This window comes from Mauremys mutica, chromosome 12 (genome assembly GCF_020497125.1).
Source record: "Mauremys mutica isolate MM-2020 ecotype Southern chromosome 12, ASM2049712v1, whole genome shotgun sequence".
Classification (NCBI taxonomy): Eukaryota; Metazoa; Chordata; order Testudines; family Geoemydidae; genus Mauremys; species Mauremys mutica.
Window position 1 is genome coordinate 30,815,457 of NC_059083.1, and position 23,538 is coordinate 30,838,994.

At 47.5% G+C, this 23,538-nt stretch overlaps 1 protein-coding gene across 1 annotated transcript in view; it reads left to right on the forward strand.

Annotated features, from left to right (window-relative positions):
* Positions 1 to 20,206, forward strand: part of LOC123345307 (butyrophilin subfamily 1 member A1-like) — a 33,419-nt gene extending 13,213 nt beyond the window's left edge. The window contains exons 2-8 of the mRNA XM_044982083.1: positions 4,332 to 4,448; positions 7,630 to 7,977; positions 9,158 to 9,439; positions 11,272 to 11,376; positions 12,371 to 12,391; positions 14,737 to 14,763; positions 19,434 to 20,206. Of these exons, the coding sequence (XP_044838018.1) occupies positions 4,349 to 4,448; positions 7,630 to 7,977; positions 9,158 to 9,439; positions 11,272 to 11,376; positions 12,371 to 12,391; positions 14,737 to 14,763; positions 19,434 to 19,978 (1,428 nt within the window). The 5' untranslated portion in view covers positions 4,332 to 4,348 and the 3' untranslated portion in view covers positions 19,979 to 20,206. The remainder of the gene's footprint in view (positions 1 to 4,331; positions 4,449 to 7,629; positions 7,978 to 9,157; positions 9,440 to 11,271; positions 11,377 to 12,370; positions 12,392 to 14,736; positions 14,764 to 19,433) is intronic.
* The last annotated feature ends 3,332 nt before the right edge of the window (positions 20,207 to 23,538 follow it).

The following is a 23,538-nucleotide window of genomic DNA, read 5'->3' on the forward strand; positions in this document are numbered from 1 at the left end:
TTGCCAGTTGCTAATGTGTGGTTGGAAAAGGGTGCAGCAACTCTGTCTGATCAGGGAGATACCCTAGCCAAGGCACAAGGAGAGCATGAAAGTGATTTAAGTGTGTTACTTACTGACAGTTTGACGACTTGTAGCAAGAAGGAAAAGATTCCTGAACTTGTTCATGGCCAAGGGAAGGAGACTGCTTCTGACCTGTTATCTAGAAAGTCTGTAGGTGTGCCTAAAAGGGGATTGTGTAGAAATCCGCCTGTGGGGCCTGAAGTGAGTCTAAGTGTAGGTGAGACCCAGAAAGCGGCTGTGGTTGCTCAGGGAAGTGTTCCTGTAAAGCAAGCCCTAGGTGGAGAGGGGAAGGGCAGAATTTCTGTGAGGGGTGAATTGCTGCTTAGAGAAGCTCCTAGGGAAAGGAATCCTCATGGTAGCCTGTGCAAGCAGTTTACTGCAACTGAAGGGTGTAAAAGTGATTTAATCAGGGAAGTTTCAGTTCCTAACAGCCAGAAATTTTCTGTTGTGAATGGATCCACTGACTTTCCTTTTGAAAGATCCAGTGTGGGCAGCTTTGAAAAGGTCTCAGGTGGAGTAGAAGCTGTTAAGGAAGTTGAGCAGCCCTATAACCACCTGGCTGTGTGTAGCCAGCTTGTTGGGGAGACAATGCTGTTGGGACAGGAATGTCTCCATGCTGAATCGGTAAGTGAGCAGTCTGTGCTTCAGGGTCTGAGGACAGATTCAGTTACTGGTTTTTCAGAGCAGAACAGTTTTATGGCTGAATGCTTGAGGAGGCAGGGGAGAGCAAGCCAGCTCTCACCCTCAGACTCTTTGGATTTGTGTGGTATCTCTGTTAGACAAAGTCCAGCCGTGGAATCCATAGCAGCTAAGAAGTTAAAAGCTAGTGTCTGTGTTGATGCGAATTACTTGGCTGGCAGGGAGAAGAAAGACTTGCTAATAGCTGTTAGCACAGAGGGCCCACCCCATCAGCCAGTGAATTCTGTTAAGCAAGAGAAGTCAGGGTTTAATCCTGCAGGACAAGAAGGAAAGAGAAGACTGAATTTTGCAAAGGGAAGCCACAGGTTAACCCTAAAAGGCCCAAACTCCAATGGTATTGAGCCAAGGGTGTGGCATGACAAACATGTTTGTAGATGGACACTTGCAATCAACTTGTTGTTATTGCTAATGCTAACTGTAACAATGTATAATGTGCCTAATCTTTTGGAAAATCCCTTGAACATGTTGAAAGGAATACATGAAAACACACTTTATGTTAAAGGGCCTTGCTATACTGATGTTTCACAGTTAATGCCTGTAAACAGTGTTGGAACTTTTCACAGGGGAAAATACATTCCAGACCTGATGTGCTGTATGAAAGGGGAAACTGAGGCACACTACCATATTGCGTTCATGGCTAAATGCCAAAAGTCCTGTACTATGAACAACATCAATATCTACATTGGTTTAATGTTAATTGGGTTCAAAACATTGGCCAAAGCTGGTATGGATAAAGTAGCTGTTTTCTTTAGCTCTTGGCAAGATCACCTGAAACATACAGGAACCATGCTGCAAAAGCTAACCAAGTTATACCTTAAGTTTGTAAAGAGATCCATTCATGTTATTGAACAGGACTTTGATAAACCATTTCGGTTATACACTGGTACGGCCTCTAGCCCAACACTAGCTGTAGTGAGACAGACCCAAGGAAAGGGGGCTCTTGGGATGCAGTCTGCGATGTTTTGTCATCCCTTCCTGCATCAATTTTGCGTTGGGGGTGTGACGTTATTGATATAAATGGGGACCATATAGAACATGGGTTGCAACCAAGGTCCTGTAGTGGCACCAAATCCTAAGTAAAGGGGGTCATATAAGGTGTCTAAGACCAGGTTCTGGGTTGCTGATTATAATTATGCTGTCTATATGTCTGTATCATTTTTAGTTGAAGTTATGAATGTTGGCTCTATGCTGTCTGTATTTCAAGTTTGTGCTGTGCTTCTGGGGGAAGCCTCCCAGACAAGCTGGTGTTAGCTCTGCCTAGCCTGTTTGATGGCCCATTAAGGACACAATGGACCCATGGAGAGAAGGCAGACACGCCTTGTGACTCAGCAAAGTATGCAGGGACTGGCCCATGTGACTCCAGGCTCCATCTTGCTGTAAATTTCCACAGTGAAGACAAAGAGATTCTTACACCTGGAAAAGCCTATATAAGGCTGATGCTTCATCTCCATCTTGTCTTCAATCCTGCTTCTGACCTCTGGAAGGACTGTGCTACAAACTGAAGCTCTGAACAAAGGACTGATGACCCATCCCAGTGGGGGATGCATTCCAGAGACTCAATTTGAACCTGCAGTTTACTCCAGCACTGCTGCAAGCCTGAACTAAGAACTTTGCCATTACTGTATGTAATTAATTCCATTTAACCAATTCTACCTCTCATTTCCACCTTTTTCCCTTTGTAAATAAACCTTTAGATTTTAGATTCTAAAGGATTGGCAACAGCGTGATTTGTGGGTAAGATCTGATGTGTATATTGACCTGGGTCTGGGGCTTGGTCCTTTGGGATCGAGGGAACCGTTTTCTTTTATTGGGGTGTTGGTTTTCATAACCATTCATCCCCAGGACGAGTGCACTGGTGGTGATGCTGGGAGACTGGAGTGTCTAAGGAAATTGCTTGTGTGACTTGTGGTTAGCCAGTGGGGTGAGACCAAAGTCCTTTTTGTCTGGCTGGTTTGGTTGGCCTTAGAGGTGGAAAAACCCCAGCCTAGGGCTGTGACTGCCCTGTTTGAGCAATTGGTCCTGATTTGGCACTTTCAGTTGGGTCCCGCCAGAATCGCTCCGTCACACCTTGGGAGCAAAAAAATCTTACCGCTTTATAGGTGAAACTGTGTTATATTGAACTAGCTTTGATCCACCGGAGTGTGCAGTCTCGCCCCCCGGAGCATTGCTTTACCGCATTATATCCAAATCTGTGTTATATTGGGTGGCGTTACAGCGAGGCAGCGGTGTATATTTAAAATACTGATTTTAAAGTCAGTAACATAACTTTTTTGACCCAATTTGTGATTATTTTTTTAAATATGTGCCGGGGGGGATTTTTTGTATTGATTTTCACAAAGCAACAACTATTCTAAAGCACAAAAAAAACACCCCACTAAAATGTACAGCTTGTATATGTTCCCATAATTAAGCAATTATGCAGTTTTACAGCTAATCAAAGCTACAAAACCAGACAATCATAGGCGCAGGAAGAAGGGGTGTGGGTGAAGTGTCCCCAGGTTTTATGTGGGGCTCCACTCCTGGTCCCAGGGCTCCGATCCTGGCCCTGTGTGTGGGGATCCACTCCTGCTTGCCACTAGCTGTGGCCCCAGCCTCAGTCCCTTTACCCCTGTCTGTGCCCCACCCTTCTGCAGATACAGCCCTGCTCCCAGCCCCAGCTCTGAGGGGAGGGCGTGAACAGGCATAAAGGGGGCACGAGGTAAAAATTTGGGGGGGCACTTTCACTGGCTTTCAGCACCCCCACTGTAAAAACTGTAGAAGTGCCATTGCAGACAACACAAGACTATACAATACCACACACATCTAACACATTAGGGTGGGGGTTACGCTAACTTTTGAATCCTGGGTTTGGCAGTGCTTCTGCTCTGTTTTGAAAGACAAACAAATTGCAGGTTTTTGCAATAATTCATCCAATCTACACAAACCAGTGTATCACACCTATTAATTTAATTCATCAAAGTGCTGTAGTTCTTTGGCAATAAGGGTCTGAAGGAAATGTCAGACACTCATGGTGGATGAAAATTGATCTTTAAAAAAAGAATTTAAAAAAATTAAATCAGAGGCTTTTCTTTCACTTGGATTTTTCTAATTTAATTTAAATACTGGTTTATCTTTCAAATTAAAATTATGAAAGATTTTATAAATGGTGTATATATTTGCTTCAAAAGTTTTAAAGAAAATCAGATCAATGAAGTGGTGTCAGTCTCTGGCTAAGCACCTGGAAGCAGAATTTGTTGAAGGGCTCACCTAGCTCTGACAGCAATAGACTCTTCTGCAGGTACAGAGAAAAATATTTTATTCATTTCAATGTACCCAACTAGCTCAATTCAATGACTCTTCTGTTGGGAGCTGAAAAATCAGGAAAGTTTGTTTTCCACTCTGAAATTGTCATTGAAAACAAGGTGTGAGAGGATGAGATCTACCAGCTCTAAAATCTTGAAGGACACGGTGACCAAAAACAATCAGTTCAATTCATTAACTACAGATAATAGTTTATTTTTTCTAACAAATCAGATTTGAATGCAAAACATGTTTTAGTAAAGTATTTTTCTCTTCCCTATCCTGTTGTCCAGATCAAGTTACAGTGAAGATGAAGGTTCTTTCATTCTGTCCTAGCTCTGCAGTGAGCACCTCTCTGCCTGATTTCATCATTTTCTTCATTATTTATCACATTCACAAGCTGGAATCAGGTAGGAATCCCACTGGTCCTGCTGTTCCTTGTAGGATTTGTTTAATTGTAGTGATTTATAAATCATGCCTATTCCACTCCTTTGTACAAAACTGAAAAACAAAACAAAACCCACCCCTACAACAAATTTCAGATTGGCTCAATATCAGTAAATAAGTCTCCATTTCCTCCCCCAACCCTTCTGGAGGAGTAATTCTCCACGTGCTGTATATGAGGCAACTCAGTTTATCTATCTAGGTATTTATATCATTATAGTATCCGAGTGTGAGGCTGTATGGAATATCAGTGACCATTTATAATGGCATTGATACCAATATTACAAAATCATAATAACTCTTATACAAGATATGCCATGAGAAGTAATTATGCCGCTCTACCCTGTGCTGATTAGTCCTCAATTGGAGTATTGTGTCCAGTTCTGTGTGCCACATTTCAGGAACGATATGGACAAATTGGAGAGAGTCCAGAGAAGAGCAACAAGGATGATTAGGGGTCTGGAAAACATTTCTTATGAGGGAAGATTGAAAGAACTGGGTTTGTTTAGTCTGGAAAAGAGAAGACTGAGAGGGGACGTAACAGTTTTCAAATACCTAAAAGGTTGTTATAAGGAGGAGGGAGAAAAATTGTTCTCCTTAACCTCTGATGATCAGACAAGAAGCAATGGGCTTAAATTGTAGCAAGAGAGGTCTAGGTTGGACATTCGGAAAAACTTTCTAACTGTCAGGGTGGTTAAGGCACTGGACTAAATTGCGTAGGGAGGTTGTGGAATCTCCATCATTGGATATCTTTAAGGGCAGGTTAGACAAACACCTGTCAGGGATGGTCTAGATGGTGCTGGTCCTGCCATGAGTGCAGAGGGCTGGACTTGATGACCTCTCGAGGTCCCTTCCAGGTCTATGATTCTATGTAAGGTATCAGTGGAAAAGCTTGATTTGCTAAATATGATAAGCTTGTTTATAGTCTGTGTCATGTTTGTATGGTGAGGTATAAATATGTGCAGTATATTTGTGCCTCAAACTTGTGCTGTGCATTTGGGTGACACCTCCAGACAGACCGGCATCAGCACTATCCAGCCTGCTGTAGAATGACCCATTGAGAGACGCTCGGGGCTATGAGCCAGCAGGACATGTAGACAAGTATCAGGGGGTAGACGTGTTAGTCTGTATCCACAAAAACAGTGAGGAGTCCGGTGGCACCTTAAAGACTAGCAGATTTATTTGGGAAAAGCTTATGCCCAAAATAAGTCGTAGTCTTTAAGGTGCCACTGGACTCCTCGTTGTTTTTCAGGACATGTAGGGACATGCAAAGGTGCTGACTTCTACTGGTGCCGGTGGGTGCTTGACTCCCACCCCCAGCCCCTGCCTCTGCCCTGACTCCACCCCGCCCCCATTCCAACCCCTTCCCCAAAGTCCCCATCCCAATCCCGCTCCCTCCCTCTCCCATTCTGACTCCTTCCCCAAATCCCTACCGCAGACCCGACTCTTCCCTGCCTCCTCCCCTGAGCACATTCCCACTCTTCCCCCCCCTCCCTCCCAGAGCTTGCTACAGCTGTTTGGCAGTGGCAAGCGCTGGGAGGTAGGCAGAGGAGGAGGTGTTGTGGGGCAAGGAGCTTGGCAGCTGGTGGGTGCAGAGCACCCACTAATTTTTCTCTGTGGGTGCTCCAGCCCCGGATCACCCACGGAGTCGGCGCTTATGGGGACATGCCGATGGACAGGGGACTCCAAGTACCTTTTCATGCCCATGTGCTGTGAGTTTGTGTTTGGGGCAAAGGATATAAATGCATCTTCTCCATTTTGTCTGCAATCCTGCTTCTCGTGTCTGGAGTAACTTCCCTACAAACTGAAGCTTTGAACAAAGGACTGATAGACCCATCCAAGCTTTGGATGTGTTCCAGAGGGACTTTGCAGGCTAGCAAACTCATCAGTGCTGCTAAGAACCTGATATATGGATTCTGAAGTCTCTCTCTCTCTCTGTATATATGTGAAAGTATCTGACTGCTTTGACCATTTAGCAACTCTCTTCTTTTTAGTTCCTTTTCTTTTCTAATAAAACCTTTAGATTTAGATACTAAAGGACTGGCTAGCAGCATGGTATTTTGGGTAAGATTCAAACTGGTATTGATCTGGTAATGTCTGGTCCTTTGGGGAATTAAAAGAACATTTTGTAAAGTGAATAGATTTTTTTAAGTAACTTCTCACTGTACTGACCCTATTCGCTGATTGGGAGCCAGAGACTGGAATGCAGTAAAGGGGGCTGTGTGATTTCTTTTCTTGATAACCAGTGTGGAGGATCAGGAGCACAGTTCTGACTGGTTGGTGAAGCTACCTATAGTGTAAACCACCAGTTTTGGGAGAATCTTCTCTCCTTTTTGCAGCCTTCCCTGATGTTGGCATTTCCACTGTTTGGCTGCCCTATGCACCTCTGGTCATGCTGAGCATCCTACTTCACATGCTTGCACCCTCTGTGACCCAGTCCTTTCTCAAACACCAAGGCAACCTGGCCAAAAGTTGAAGTGATCTGGGGTCAGTGGGGCCAAGGCAAGTGAGTCCCAGAATTGAAGACCCTTTAGTGAAAATGTCCTGGCAGTGACCCCGTCTCACTAAAAACAGGTGGAGGGGGGCAAAGGAGGAAAACTCGAGAACCTCAGCTGTTCTCAGAGAAAATTGTGTCCTCAGACGAGGTGAGAGGTGGTGGTCTCCAAAGAAGCTGGGTCCCAAAACGTTAGGGTGAAATTCTAGGTGATCTCTGTTGACTTCAGTGGAGTCAGGATTTCATCTTTTCACCCTTCTCATATTAAAACCAATGCTGAGAATCACATCAGAAATATAGTGAAGGCTGGAACAGATCACAGAGCTCAGGTATACAGTGTATATACTCAGGTCACCCTGTCCAGTCCCGGGGCACTGAAATGGCTCTGTGGCATGTCAAATTAATATAAGGGGAGTTATCAGTGACACTTATACCTGAGCTGGCCTGTCACTTTTTAATGTAACTCTCCCCTCCCCCTCTTCCTTTTCAGTTGTTTGTTATTGTGCCAAATTTTCAATGTTCAGGCTGAAAATTTGATTGCCAGGTTTCTGCCCCAGGCTGAATTTTTGGAAAGTTTGAACCTATTGAATCAGTCATGAATATATTTTTTTCCCTCTGAGTTTGTTCTGTTTTTGCTTTGGTGTCTTTCACAGCCCAATTCAGAGTGATGGGTCCTGATCACCCTGTCACTGCCATGGTGGGTGAGAATATTGTGTTACCCTGTCACCTGTCCCCCAGGATGAGCGCTGAGAACATGGAGGTGAGATGGTTCCGATCTGAGTTCACTTCAGTTGTTCACCAGTATCAGGAAGGAAAGGATCAGTATGGAGAGCAGATGCGAGACTATCATGGAAGGACCGAGCTTTTGAAAGCTGGCATCACGGATGGGAATGTTTCCTTGCAGATTCTTAATATCAGCCGCTCAGATGAAGGACAATACAGCTGCTTTGTTCAAGATGGTCCTTTTTATGAAGAAGCCCTATTGGAACTAAAGGTAGCAGGTCAGCAGCTCTTGTCTGTATTATCTTAGTCTGGGCTGGATTTTTTATTCTTTCCTACTGCAACAACTGTGACTAGCAACTTGTGAATTGTTTTAGAGTAACACAGCGTGACTAGATTTCAGCACACGACCACGTTCATACACTTTGGAAAATATGCTGAAAACTTTCCCAACGTTTTATTAAAGACCTTTTCAGAATGGTCAAGAGATTTTCTTGCCCAAAAGATGTTTTTGGCTGATTTCAAAAGGAGGGAGAGAAAGGAGGGAAAAGACGTCTAGACCAATATGGGCCTGGTTTATACTAGAAAAGTAGGTCAGCTTAACTATGTCACTCAGGGGTGTGAAAAATACAGTCCACATGAGTGACAAAACTAAACTGACCTAAGTCCCCATGCAGGCAGCGCTGGGTCAACAGAAGAATTCTTCTGTCAACCCAGCTACTGCCTCTCAGAGACTTGTATTAGCTATGACACCAGGAGAAGTCCCCTGTTGGTGTAAGTAGTCTCTACACTGAAGCACCACAGCGGTGAAACTGTGCTGCTGTAGCCTTTCAAGTGTGGACAGCCCATGGTCTTCCAATTTCTCTGCAGTCATTCTGAGGCGTGGCTAAGGTGGGACTGCCAGGTTTATAGGGCCTTCTCACGTGGTCACTACTGGTGGTTATTTAGGGGTACAGTCAAAATTAGTTGCAGCTTTCTGATTGGCTGAGGCCACATAAAGATGATGGTGGAGGGCAAAGTTATGTATTTACCACTAGCAGATGAGGCCGAGCATTTGTCTCCTGCTGCTCTGACACAGGAACCATGGAGCCAGTTAGATTTATTTATTTATTTAAAAATAAAACAAACAAAATGTTCATCCAATATACTAAAAACTGGCTTTTTGAAAAATTCATATATTTAATGAAGTGGTCAAATTTCCAAAGGTGTTGAATGCTCCATTGCTCTTGGGTGGAGAGGATAATATTTCGCACTGTCTCCGTTAAATTATTTTAAATATTTGTTCACATCTTTTCCTGTGTCCATGTGTATTGGGAATTCAGAAATTTCAGTGTTCATTTCTCCCTTCTATGTGATCAAGTGATCTCTAGTGGGAGTAAGGGATCCACAATCTCTCACTCATCCTTTTAGCTTTTAAGTTACCCCATTGATTTATCACACATTTATGTAATTTTCTTCTAGTTTTGGGCTCCAATCCTCTCATCTCTGTGGAGAGCCACCAGGATGGAGGGATCCGGGTGGTTTGTCAATCGGCTGGGTGGTACCCAGAGCCCAAGGTGCTATGGAGAGATCTCCGTGGGCAAGAATTACCATCACTCTCTGAAGCAAAATCGCTAGGGGATAGTGGCCTGTTTGAAACAGAAAATTCTATTATTATAAAAGAACATTCAAACCAGAACCTGTCCTGTTGGATCAGGAACACCGTTCTCAATCAAGAAAAGGAATCCACAGTTTATATAGCAGGTCAGTTACCAGCTAAACCCCACACGCTGAAATCACCTTAATCAGAAACAAAACAAAACACAGGAAACAAAGAACTGAAGCATCTGTTGTGCAGATTTTACAATCTAGATACAAACAAAAGTTCAGAAACTGGCATCTTAAAAGGGTCACATTTCAGGCAAACTGATTGATAACTCTGAATATTCAAAAGTAAGGCAGAGTTTTGGGTTTCATGTAAATTTAATCTTAACACTGACACTCCTGAAACTCTTACTTAAAAAAAAAAAAAAGATTTTGAGAAGAAATATTCACCAAACCTTGAAAGTGTTTGTTTCTACAAACTTAACTTCACCTCAGTGAATTTGTGAATGTAGCAATTTTTACACTATGGTTTGTTTGCTACCTTTTCAATGAGTGAAATGTCACCAAATTATGTGGTGCTATTTCTATTGACATTCAATGGGACTTGTGCTGATAACTCACTTTGCCTTTGTCTACACACAAAAGTTGCACTGATTATCTACAGAGTTATTGATGAAACCCCTTGTCTAAACACTCTTAATTCAGTTTCAGAGTGTCCTGTGTATTTAGCTTAAGCCAATTCCTTACTGATTTATACCAAATGGAAAAAGGACATTATTCAGCTGATTGACAAAATGTTAAATTGTAAATCAGTTAAGTTAAATTGGGGTAATCCTTTTATGTGGTCATCTGTGGAACCAATATAAGAATGACTACTGAGTGTTACACCGATTTCACTAAACCAGTGCAGAAATCGAGTGTGGAGAAGGCATTAGGCCTGTTTGAAATGTCCACCCTTCCTAGAAATCTTAAATGCTCTAAACACAAGAACAGCAAAAGAAGATTAATTAATCTGCAGCACTTAATGTTTGGATTCATTGCGATTATGATTCATCAAAATAATTGGCAAAAGAGTGACTCACAAAAATATTTTCCATATTGTACATTGGCCAAACCGGACAGTCTCTACGCAAAAGAATAATGGACATAAATCAGACATCAGGAATGATAACATACAAAAGCCAGTAAGCGAACACTTCAATATCCCTGGACATTCAATAACAGATTGAAAAGTAGCCATCCTTCAACCAAAAAACTTCAAAAACAGACTTCAAAGAGCTACAGTTCCTTTGCAAACTTAACACTATTAATTTGGGCTTGGATAAGGACTGGGAGTAGCTGACTCATTATATAAACAATTTTCCCTCTCTTGGTATTGACTCCTCCTCATCAGTTATTGGGAGTGGACCACTTCCACCCTGACTGAATTGGCCTTGTCAGCACTGGTTCTCCACTTGTAAGGTAACTCCCTTCTCTTCGTGCCAGGAAATTTATGCCTGATCTGTAATTTTCACTCCATGCATCTGACAAAGTGGGTTTTTTACCCATGAAAGCTTATGCCCAAATAAATCTGTTAGTCTTTAAGGTGCCACCAGACTTGTCATTGTTTTTGTTTTTGTTTTTGTTTTTTTTTCAAAATATTCTAAATACTCCTGCAATTTCTGAATGTTGCTGAACTGTAAGGATCAAATTATTTGCTGGCACAACTCCACTGAAGTCAATACAGTTTTGTGAGCAGAGAATTTGCCCCTGAACTCAATGAATCTCTGAATACCATGAATCAAACCAGGCCTGTTCATTCACAGGTTAATCAGTGCTGGCTGGAGTAATTTTTAAAATCAGTTTCTAGTCTTTTGTGTAGCATAGAGGGGGTCATGTTTTCACTCTGATCTTACACATGTTCTGCTGGGGCCTATTTTGTGCTATAGAAAAATACTGAGTTTTGTCCCTGCTTGCAAACTAATGCAAGTCCGGTGGGGTTTATTTTTCAGATTCCTTTTTCCCGAGGGTGAATCCATGGATGGTGGCTCTGAGTGCGATCCTGGTGGTTTTGTTTGTTTCCATTGGCCTCACTGTTTATCTATTTAAAATAAAAGGTAAACATCACTGGGGAAAATATAGTGAAATTAACAAGAAATTGTCTTCTAATCCCGAGCCGCGGGACGAGCGCTCCCTCCGCGGTCATGCCGGCGGGAGGTCCACTGGCTCCGGTGGACCTCCCGCCGGCATGACTGCGGACGGTTCGCTGGTCGCGCGGCTCAGCTGGACCGCCCGCAGGCACGCCTGGGGGTGGTCCACCGGCTCCGGTTGAGCTGCTGCAGGCATGCCTGCGGGCGGTCCAGCTGAGCCGCGCGACCAGCGAACCGTCCGCAGTCATGCCTGCGGCAGCTCAACCGGAGCCAATGGACCTCCCGCAGGCATGACTGCGGACGGTTCGCTGGTCGCGCGGCTCAGCTGGACCGCCCGCAGGCATGACCGGTCCTTGGTCCTAAAAAGGTTGGGGACCCCTGTTCTAATAAATGGAAAAAAAGGAAGAATGAAATTTTACACCGGGCCAAGCAGGGGACACATGTAGCTGCACTGCCCTTTTCCCCCAGCAGCACAGGGAAGGAAACGTTACTAAGGTTCCCATTTGCTCCAGGAGGCAGTGATCTGCATCAGCCCTTTACAGGCACAGAATATTTCTCCCCCAGAACTGCCTTGGTTAAACTGAATGGAGCACTTGAGACAGCCAGGGGAGGGGGAGGTTGACCCAAACCCCATCCACTTGCAGGGTCCCAGAGCTCGAGCTCCAGCCTGAGGCCAAACATCTACACCACAATTTTACAGGCCCCCAGCCCAAGTCCCATAAGCCTGAGTCAGCTGACATGGGCCAGCCGCAGGTATTTAATTGCTGTGTAGTCACCTTATGGGACTTTGCAGGTGCTCTGTGCCCTGCCCGTGGGTTGGAAAGGGACTCTTCTCCCCAGACCTTAGTAGTTTCCCTGGTTTGTGAGGGGCAGGCTGCGTAAAGGGAGGCTTGAGTTAATTCCATCCCATAGGAGAAGCATTTAATTAGTGTGTATTTGTTTCTCATTCTCTATTCCCTAGATGCTCTTCAAAGAGAACTCGGTAAGTGTTTCTATTTCTCAAATGAAGCCTTGTCCATGTTATTGAAACTATCCCTGGATCCGTCACCCTCCTTGATCCATCACCCTTCTGGATTTATCACCCCTGGATCTGTCACCGATCTGTCACCCTTCTGCCGGGTGGAGGCGGCAGCAGCAAAGGCTGGGTTTACTATCAGGGGGTTCCTCTGAACAATCCAAAACAGAAACAACTTCAGCCTCCACCCAGTAATCTGGGAAAACTTAGCACTGCCTCTGGGCCCCTCTAAGAGGCAAAACGTCCCACTCACCTGCACTGAGTCCATGTGGAACAAAAGAAAACTTTCATTACAAGGGAAAGGGAACCCAGCAACATTTTTGGGAAACACCACAGCCACGATTGCAAACCGTAAGCAAGCACCCACCCTACAGCGCCTTGGCCAGTGTCCTTTGCCTCAGTTTCCTAACTTGCCGTGTGAAAATTTGATAAATGAATGTCTTGTTAACACACCTCTCCCTTCACTGCACCCCACTCCCAGTCAGTTGTGCTTAATTAGCAAAGACCCAGCATTCAGAGGTGCCCTCACATGGGTTCACCTCCCGAACCTGAAAGGTGTGGGAGGTGACATTGAGCAATGCATCTGCTTCTGCCTCTGCAACTCCACCAGCACTTGCTGATGCCTTTGCCACAGCTGCTGCTGCTCCCCGCTGCTGCTGCTGCTGCTGGTTTCTCTTCTGTTGCTCTCCAGTCACTATGTCTGCTGCTATCTCTGCCACCGCACAGCTCCACTGCTGTTACTTATCACTGCTGCTAATGACCACACACTGCCACGTCTGCAATGCTGCATTCTGAGGTTCCACCACCTACCCAGTGAGTTCAGCAGGCAGTGGGGAACCTGCCTAATGAAATCACCATTATTTTTCATTGCCACGTTGTCCTTACACCAGATCAAGGTTTGGACCCTAGACCTGCTCATCAGTTGTTTCAGTTCTAACAATCACTCAACAGAAACAAGGACTCTCCATTGAGTCAAGTCAGCTCTGGCTTTAAACACTGGAGAGAGGAGGGTAAAATAGCATTTGGACTTTTTAAGGAGAGTTCATACCATCAGGCAGGAACATCTATCCCTCCCCCTGCTTTGATTTTCAGTGGGATTTGGCATTCCTATGTCTGCTTAACAAGTGACTAAGTACAGTTCTGCTGCCCTTTACTCATAGAATGTGGATACCAACATTTCATTACCCCTGCATTCAATGCTAAAGTGAATTGTGATCCAAAACCAGATGAAATTAATCATTTTGGCAAAAGCAACTCTGTTTGCAGAGCACCTAAGCAGGGTAGGTGTGTCTGTGCAAAAATGGGCTGCCGCTGAAGTCTTTTTCCCAGTTCATCAGTAGAGAGTTCATTCACGCCCTGCTCATCTATTTTATACTGCTTCTGAGCACTGTACTATCTGAAGACCTTGACAGAATTTCAGTAGAAATAAGGTCCATGGTCAATTTCATAGAGTCTCTGGCTCTTCTCCTTTTCACGGTAAAAACTTTACTAGGGGTAGGGTTGGGGGTGGGGGTTGGTACAAGATATATCATAGTTGTGAATTTCACTCTTGCTGTGACAGAAAGGCGCTTTTGATCAGAAGGGTTTTACAGCAATTCCTAAAGCAATTCCAGATGCTAGGTTCCCCTGATCTCCTCTGCAAGTTTGTTCCATTGCCAGATCCCCTCGACCAAGAATGCTTCATCTCCAGCTATTATGCATGTCCTGCTGGGATTTGTGATCTGCATTGGCTCAGACGAGCACAGCGGGTCAGACATTGAACTTTGGCCATTAATGTAGCTGGGGCTTGATCCTTGACTTGCTCTGTAGATTAGGACTGACTTGGAGCCAGTGGAGGGACTGGAAAATGGGCCTGATATGTCACTGTGGCTTAAGCCCTGGAGAAGGCCGGCAGCTGCATTAGGTGCCAGCTGGAGCCCTCACACTCAGCTGTGGATTCAGTGAACTACAGTAACCCAGCCTGGCGGTGGCAGAGGCAGGGATCACTGTGGCCAGAATCTTGTGCACAGGAAGATGCAGAGTTTCCTAGTGAGCTGGGATGTTTAGACACTGATGCTACCTGGTCACCTAGGCCTAGTGAAGGGTCACATAGGACCTGAGTATTTTCACCTCAACTTTGGTGAATGGGGCTGTACAAATTCAATGGAACGAAGGGGAGAGTCTCATCTAGTTCTTCAAAATATGTCCCTGCTTCTGAATCACTTTGCTCTTGCCTGGGTTCAGCTTAAGCCAGCTGCTCTTCATCCCAGAGCCCTGGTGTTCCTGCATTTGCTCAGCTGAATTCTCATCCCTCTCTCTGTGTTTGGTTTCAGACTGGAGAAGAAACATCATCTGCCCAGGTAACTACAGCTCCTATTGCATCGATATCCAAAGCTCCCCTGCCCTGAGATTTCCCGTCCCTTTTTCTCATACAGTTAACGTTTTACACTAGCTCTTTGGGGCAGGGACGGCTCTGGACTAAGGTGAAAAAACTCAGTCTTGTGTGGTCAGAGCTGCTGGTCTGGGTGACTAAAAGGTTCCTTTGTGCATGCTGGGAGCTCAGAAGATTCTCAGCGAGATGCTGTTAGTGGCCCTGATGGGGCTGGAGGCTCAGGGAGGGCAGGTGGATAAAGGGCTGGGCCAGGGCAGGTTAATGTCTAGGCTGCTCATTTCAGTTTTCAGAAGCCCTAACAGGGCTGCATGTGCCCAGACAGGTGCTGCTGCTCTAGCCGTGGCACCGGCACATGGCAGCCAGCAGGGGTAATTTGGCACATTCACTGCACACGGACACCCATTGGCTCAGGTGGATGCAGCAGGCACAGAGATAGAGACCCCATCGCACCCTGACTGCAACCCCCCAAACACATGGCAGGATCCAAGCTGCATGAGGAGTCCAGGAGCCGTAAGGGCCCAGAGAGAGCCAGTGTGCTCTGGAATTCCTTGGGCAGGAGAGGAGTGTTATGGGGAGGGGTAAGCTTAGGGCTATGGAGTAGGAGAGGAATGGAGGGATGCACAGGGGATCTGGGGAGTGGGGCCTGTGGGGATTGATACCTCTTCAAGGGGGCTGTGGCTGAGACTGGCAACCAACAATACACCCATTGATCATTCCACTGATATTCAGTGGGGAAGTGAGAGAGGGAAGGGAGGAGAGCTGAGAATATTGCTCAGAAGCTAAAGTATTTTTTTATATCAGGTACTACCGGAGAGTGAGGTGTCAGTGGAAGGAAATGATAATATGAAGTAAAAACTCACCAGCTACAGCTGGCACATCCAAGAGTTCTGAAGGAGCTTAGCTGTTGGAGGAGCTAGACTGGAGAATTGTAGGGTAGCAAACATGGTACCTATATAATATATGGAGATATACCGATCTCATAGAGCTGGAAGGGACTATGAAAGGTCATTGAGTCCAGCCCCCTGCCTTCCCTAGCAGGACCAAGTACTGATTTTGCCCCAGATTCTTAAGTGGCCCCTGGGTTTAGCAGGCTAATGGTCAAACCACTGCGCTATCCCTCCCTCGTAATGTTAAAAGGCACCTCGGGGTGTGCCAGGGAATGACACATTGGGAAGATTTACAGCTTACCTGGTAAATTGCCATAAATGATCATTCAAAAGAGACTCACAAAACAACTGAAAGATCATGGTAAAATTGTGTCTAGCCAGCAACATTCCTGCAAATTAAAATTGTGACTCACTTTTCATCTGTTAAGATTCTTTTTGATCATGTCAGTAAAGTAGCATGTAAAGGAGAATAAGGTGATATCATATATTTAGATCTTGAAAAGGGTTTTGATTAAGTCCCTCACAAGAATCTTTTTAAGAATCTATTTAAGAAACTAAGTGGTAATGCTGGTATAAATGTGTTAGTCTCTAAGGTGCCACAAGTACTCCTGTTCTTTTTAAGTGGTAATGGAGTAAAACAAAGTAATGCATTGTCAAGGATAAAAAAACTTACTAGGGGACAGAAATCAAATAATAGAAATATTTTATCTGTTATCATAGCAAAGTTTAACTGCAAGGGTTCCTCAACTTTATAGGGAGTAGGTTCTGTTTATTTATTAATAATCTTGAAACCCAGGGGCACGAGCAGTGTAATTGAAAGCAAAACCAATTGTAATGTTGAGCTGTGGCACCATCTGTAACATAACTTACCTGAGCTGGTACCAGCCAAGCTAGCCGTGCATTACAGAATTGTTGCAGGGTAGGCCTGCACCGCTGTAGCACCTAGTGAAGACACTATCCATGCCAATGGGAGAGCTCCTATCAGCATCAGGGCTGGCTTTAGGCCCAAATCAGGCCCAGCACCTAAGAGGGCCCCGCGCCCAGTGGCCTTTTTAATTTTTACTCACCTGGCGGCGCAACTGATCTTCGGCGGCGGGTCCTTCACTTGCTCTGGGTCTTCAGCGGTGGGTCCTTCACTCGCTTCAAGTCTTCGGTGGTGAGTCCTTCAGTGCCGCTGAAGACTCGGAGCGAGTGAAGGACCCGCCGCCCAAGTGCCACCGAAGACTCGGAGTGCCACCCAGTGAGTACAAGCCCCACGAATCAGGCCCCGCACTTGCTTAAGCCAGCCCTGATCAGCGTAGTTAATCCACCTCCCCAAGAGATGGTAGCTGTGTCAGCAGGAGATGCCCTCCCACCAACAGAGGCCTACTTACATCAAGAGTTGTCAGTTTTATTACATCCTGCAGAAGTGTGGATTTTTCACATCCTTGAGCGATGTAGTTATACTGGTGTAAGTTTGTAGTGTAGATTTAATTAAGTTGACTCAGCAACATTGCTTAGCTGTGTGAAACAGGCACACCCCAAGCAATGTCGATGAGCTAATCTAACCCTCGGTGTAAACAGCTACCACTGCTTGGGGAGGTGGGTTAACTAGAGTGATGGAAGAATCCCTCCCGTTGCTGTAGTGAGTGTCTGCACTGAAGCTGCAGCTGCACCAATGCCCGTGTAGACTAGCCCTTATGAGAAGACATCTCTTGTACCTCTCTCCAGGATGGGAGCTGTGGCCTGTCTATATCTGATACAGAACCCTCATCTGCTAGTAGTAACTTGGCAACCTACTGTGCACAAGGAGGACGTGACGGGAAGTGAGGTAGCACAAAGGTAGCAAAGTTACTCAGGCTCATCAAGTCCAGTGAAGTCTGTGAGGAGGTTCAGAGGGACCTACCCACTCAAGCTGCGTGAAAGGGAAACATAGGAAATGAAGTCCATTGGTGATAAATTAATGCTCCGTGGAGGGAAAATATTGAACATCTCATTCAGGTGACAGGCTTTGAAAATAAGTGGCCTAAGCCCTGGAGAAGGCCGGCATCTGCATTAGGTACCAGCTGGAGCCCTCATACTCAGCTAATACTCAGGGAGAGGAGAGGCAAAAGGGCAACTGCCCTGGGGCCTGGAGATTATTAAGTTCCCAGGGCCCCTGGCCACCATGGCTGTGGCCAGAGTCCCAGGCCCTTTAAATCACCGCCAGAGCCCTGGGCGGAGGGCCGGTCAGCGCTGCAGGGTTGGATGAGGGAAACTCCCTCAATTCTGTTTTTCTGAATTATTCTCAGTTCAGTCCTGCTCCCATCTCTTTCAAAATTCCTCTCCATGCCTCAGGCCTCCCATTGAATTCCAGGGGAGATTGGCCAGTGACATGAATGGCAGCCGGACCAGGTCTTTGGTAACAGGCTGGCAATGTCACTTCAGAGTGTCAGAAGGGAAAGTCTAACTTCTTATTAATAATTATAAAAGTGACAGAAATTCTGCTAAGGAAGAAAGAGTCTGTTAAAATTGTAGCCGCTGACAGAGAAATGCTCACACGTGTATTTGAGGATTGTGTGGGGATCCCCAGGGCTGTTCCTGCTCACAGCCCCCTCCCTGCCTGAGGCCCTGGGGGCCTGAGCCACAGGCTGTGGAACAGGAGCAAACTGAATTCTGGATTTGTCAAATGCCCAGTAACTGAGGATTAACAATTCAGAGTTTGGAAACCGAGGAAATGACGTGTAAATGCTAAAATTCAGAGATTAGAGAGAGAGAAACAAAGATATTTCAAGTGACAAAACAGGGAGGTGAGGAAATAAAATATGCCCGGTGACGAGAACCCTGGTGCTAGAGCACAGGGAGAGCCCAGGGGGGAAGTCATGAGAGCGCAAAGAGGGGGACACCTCAGGATTTGGAAGGGCCCAGAAGACTGAGGGATGGGGCAGCGTTTGGAAGCGTCTGGAGGGCCGGCAGTGCCTGGCAGGAACAGGAGGGTGGGGAGAGCAGCAGGCCCTCAGCTGAATGGGGCTGGTGCGGAGGCAGTAGGAGTGGGGGCAGGTGGAAGGGCCTGGAGGTTTGGTAATGGTGGCTGCTTGGAGGGAACAGGCAGGTGAGTTGCTGTTTTCACCCTCACAGCAAACTCTCTATAACCTTTCACGTCCTGCTGCCCTGGGCCTCCCCTGCCCCATCTCCTCCTCATCCAATATGGTTTTCTCTCCCCTCTGGGATCCCTTCCTTCATATCTCCATTCACCTCTCTGCTTGCTCTCTCTCCTTCCCCTCCTGCTCCTTCTCCCCCAACACTCCCCTTGCTCTCACGTAGGCTGAGGGCGCAGGGCTGGGAAGCATCTGTTCTCCTCTCCCAGCAATGCTCTTTCTCATCTGGGAACATGGGGTTTAAGAAGGGAAACGGCAGGGAGAGGTGAGGCGGGTCAGTGAGCACTGAGCAGAGGGAGCTCAGTTTCTCACCACTATGTTGCCCCCCATCCCTCCGACATGTGGGGCTCTAGTCCACTCCCTGGAGAGATGTGGAGCAGGACAGGAAAGAGCCTGAGTCCCAGACCTGGTTCAAGTGACCCTTTTGCTGCAGGGCCCATCTCTGCCAGGGGCGTGACTCTCCCCTGCTCTGTGCTGACATCTCAGATCTACTCCCTATACCGAGCTGACTAGTAAATCCTGAAGGAAGGAGATTCAGAGTCACTCCCCAGCTGGGGCAGATTCTGTCACTGACACCATCAAACCCTCCCCCAGGGCTGAGCTCTGCCCCTAACGCTCTGATTCTCTCTCCCCAGTGAATGTGACTCTGGATCCAGACACGGCTAATCCCATCCTCGTCCTGTCTGAGGATGGGAAAAGTGTGAGACGGGGAGACACGCGGCAGCGACTGCCCGACAACCCTGAGAGATTTGACTATTGGGCCTGTGTGCTGGGCTGTGAGGGATTCACCTCGGGGAGACATTGCTGGGAGGTGGAGGTGGGGGATGGGCCATTCTGGGCTGTGGGGGTGGCCAGAGAGTCTGTGAGGAGGAAGGGATGGATCAGCCATAGCCCTAAGGAGGGGATCTGGGCTGTGGAGCGGTTGTGGGGTGAGTTCCAGGCTCTCACCTCCCCTCGCACCCGCCTGCCCCTGAGCCGTTTCCCCAGCAGGATCCGGGTTTGTCTGGACTGTGACCGGGGGCAGGTGACATTTATCGATGCTGGTGACGAGGCCCTGATCTTCACTTTCCCGCCGGGCTCCGGCCCTGGGGGGAGAATCCGACCCTGGTTCCGGGTGGGGCGGAGAATCCGACCCTGGCTCTGGGTGGGGCCGGGATCCCAGCTCAGCCTGTGTCCCTGAGACACGGAGCAGAGGCAGGAACCGGAAATCAGCCTCTCTAGCCTGATGGACCCCAGTCTCTATGACCTTGGCGGACTCCCATCTACCCAGCCCTTTTCCTCTTCATCTCTATGGCTCTTAGAAGCACCTCCCCCTCCCTCTCTGCAGCGCCAGGGATGGGAGGGGGAAGAACCCCTGTGGCTGCAGGAGGGGCCCTGAGGGGCTCTGAGGAGCAGAGGTGGGGGCTGGGCAGGGGGCAGCACTAACAGCTGGGCAGGAGGCAGGCGGAGGTGGAGGTGACAGGGACACAGCATGAATCAGTCAGGGTTGGGGGGGTTGGGGAGAAGCAGCAGCAGCCAGGAGCGTTTTGTACAGATCTGTGTCCTTAGATCTCACTGGGGTCTCCCAGCCTGGGCTCAGCATGGGGGGAAGGGATAAGATCAGGGAAAGAAGAGAGCAGCCGAGGGGGATGATCTGTGACAGGGAAATAAAGACGGATGGACAGTGAGGCTAGAACAATAATGAATAGAAAAGGACAGTACAAAAGGAAAGGGAACGTGAGCAGGATGGGGAGATTTATTACATGTTACTGAAAGTGAGACTGTAACTCATTAATTCCCTATATTAATTCCTGGCCATTGGTGCAATTTTAGTGCCATAAAGAAAACTGTTCTCAGTAGCTGGGGATCTCCTTGTCCTGCTGCAGTTATTAAAGCTCCTTCTCAGCTCCTTTTACTTTGCTACTTTCCAGCTACTTATGTAAATAAAACATTACAAACAATTCTTCTTGTTTGTTCCACTTTACTGTCCCAGCTGCAGGTGCTGGGGGCAGCATCATGGGATTTGCTTCCCAACTTGGGGCGACAAGAAAGCTGGAGCCGGTATTTATTGCACCTCTAGGAAGAGAGTTTGGGTTTTACTCTGTGATGTGTCACTAACCAGCCTGTGCTTTGCGTCTGTCCTGTGCACACCCATGTCAATCAGGAATTGCTCAGCTGTGCTCTGTGGAGAGGTGACTGGTTGCACAGGGGGCAATCCATGCAAGGACTCGGGTGTTGCAATGCTGAGTGTCACAGTGAGTAACTTTTAGGCAGCAAGAAAATCACAGGAACAGCAGCACTGTGACCCTCGGAGGTGAGTCAGGGGTCTAAACTCCCTAGACAATGCCAATCTATCGGTAACACAGGCACCTCAGTAGGCGGGGAGCCATGTCAGCTAGCCAATGGGAGATGCCGACAAGGGGGGAAGGCGTGTCCTAGATCACACCCCTCTCACGGATAGGTGCCGCAATCTGGGCTGCAGAGGGGTGTGTGTCTCTGCTTAGCAACCCACAAACAGGAACCCACCACCTGACGTCCGGGGCCTCCAGTCACGGCAGATGCCATTGCCTGGTAGTGATGGTGGTGGCTGGGAGTCCCAGGCCCTTTGAAATCGCCCCAGCAGGCTGCAGGGCTCCTAGGCGCATGCGCTGGATGGGTGCAGTGACACATTAGGGGAAGGAAAAGTCCTAGACCCTGGCAGGAGCCGCACTGAGCAGGGGTGGGGAGAAGCAGCTCAGGACACTTGCTGCTGGGTGGGGGCAGTGGAAGTCCCGGACTGCGACAAAAGCCATGCAGGGTGGATGGGAGAAGCCCTGTACCCCAGCAGCAGCCACACTGGGTGGAGGGGGAGAAAAAGAAGCCCATGACCCCGACGGAGGATGGGCTGACGCCCCACCTCCACGGAGCTGGCCTGAGCCCCTGCACCTACTGTGCCCCCTGCGTGGAGCCCAAACTACTCACCTTGGTATCTCCATTTCCCCCATCACCACACAGCCTTGAAGGGATTCAGCCTAGGAGGCAGGGTCAGCATTAGCCCCTTTTGGCAGGTGGGATCTAGGGTACACGGAGGTGAAGTGACTTTCCCAAGGCTAAGCAGGGAGTCAGTGGCAGAGCAGAGAACCAAACTCAGGACACCTGAGCCCCAGGCCTGTGCTTGAACCACTAGGTCACCCTTCCTACCCGAGGAGGGGGAACCTCCTCTGTGGGCACTAGACAGAGCTCCCAGGGGGTGGGGAGCAGAGAGAGATGAGAAAAAGGACACGGGTGGGAAGCAAGAAGGGGAAACATCAGGAAGATGGGGAGCAAGGACTTAGAAAAGAAACAAGAGGGAGGGAAAGGGACAGGGAGCAGAGAAAAGAGGAAGGGAGCGGGGAAAGACTCACCACAGCTTGTGAGTCCCATGCACCTTCTTCCCACAGCCAACAGTGGCCCTCAGCTCCCAAGCAGGTACTAAGCCGGGGTGAGGCACAGAGTGAACACAGTGTCTTTACACAGGGGTGTCAGTGAAGGCAGCATGTAGCTGAGTGTAATGATTTTAACAGACTGTAATTCATGGTAATGTAATGCTGTAGTTCATTGCTATTTTAATAATGACATTGCTGTGATACCAGTGACAGACACACATTCAATAACTAGAATATGAAGGAAGTGTGTGTATAAATATGCTGGAAATTGCCATTTTGGACGGGGAGACTGAGCCAAACACACACACCTCACCCTTAAAGCAGGAGGAAGCAGAGAGGAATTGGCAGGAGGTGCTCAGAGGAGGGAATCTAGGGGGCAGAGCGGGGGAGGAAGAGGTGGTGTGTGGCGAAGTGGGGGCTCGGCCTTTGGGAAGGAGGCAGAGTCGAGAAGGGGCAATCACTGGCAAAACCAAAAATCAGCACCTATGGCGTGTGGGGCGATATCAGCAGTGGCGGCGAAGGCAGCCGGGGGGCATATGGAAGGCCTGGCCATGCCGGAAGAGCGCGCCCAGCAGCACAGCCGGCAGCTCGCTGGGCACCAGCCAGCACAGGCTCTGCTCAAATGTCAGGTGGAGGGGTCCACGTGAGCGTGGCTTGTGCATGCGGGCACCAGCGGGGGCCCATTGACTGTTCTGCCCTGGGGCCTGGAATTGCTGTTGTTGGGCCTGGGGGGACTGTGCTCATGTCCTGCTTGGGGCCCACAGCCCAGCTCCCTGTGCGTTCCCATAGCTTGTCCTCTGTGTCCGTTCCCCTTTCTGTTCACTGTGCTGGTTTAGATCAACGATGACACTCATTTAGGGGGCTTCCCTTGGGTAACAGAGAGATTTACGCTCTGAATTCTCACTGGCACGGTGCTTTAAAAATCTTAAGCAGGCCAGCCCCCCAAAATCATGAGGTTTAATAAGAACAATATAGTAAGTATTCGTATTATTTTATTTGCCTTTTGGTGTCTCAGATCTTTAGACTGCACTGCGGTGAAATTTTTAAGTGTTTCTCTACAACAAAGAGAACTAGATACTTCCTTTGTTTAGAAAGCAAAAGCTGAGAGTCTCATCTCCTCACATGCTTCCAGGAGCTGGGGCTTCATCAAACACACCAAATATCACAAGACTCATGATAAAATCATGAAAGTTGGAGATCCTGCAGCCCCTTTCCACTGTAACAAGCAGCGTTAGTGTAAACGAGAATCAGGTCTTGAAAACACTGATTCCAGCTTAACCAAGTTTTTAGCCTGAGAGTTTATCACCACCAGGCTGGGAAGAATGAGCTTTTATTCATAAATGTTGGCAAACGTTGC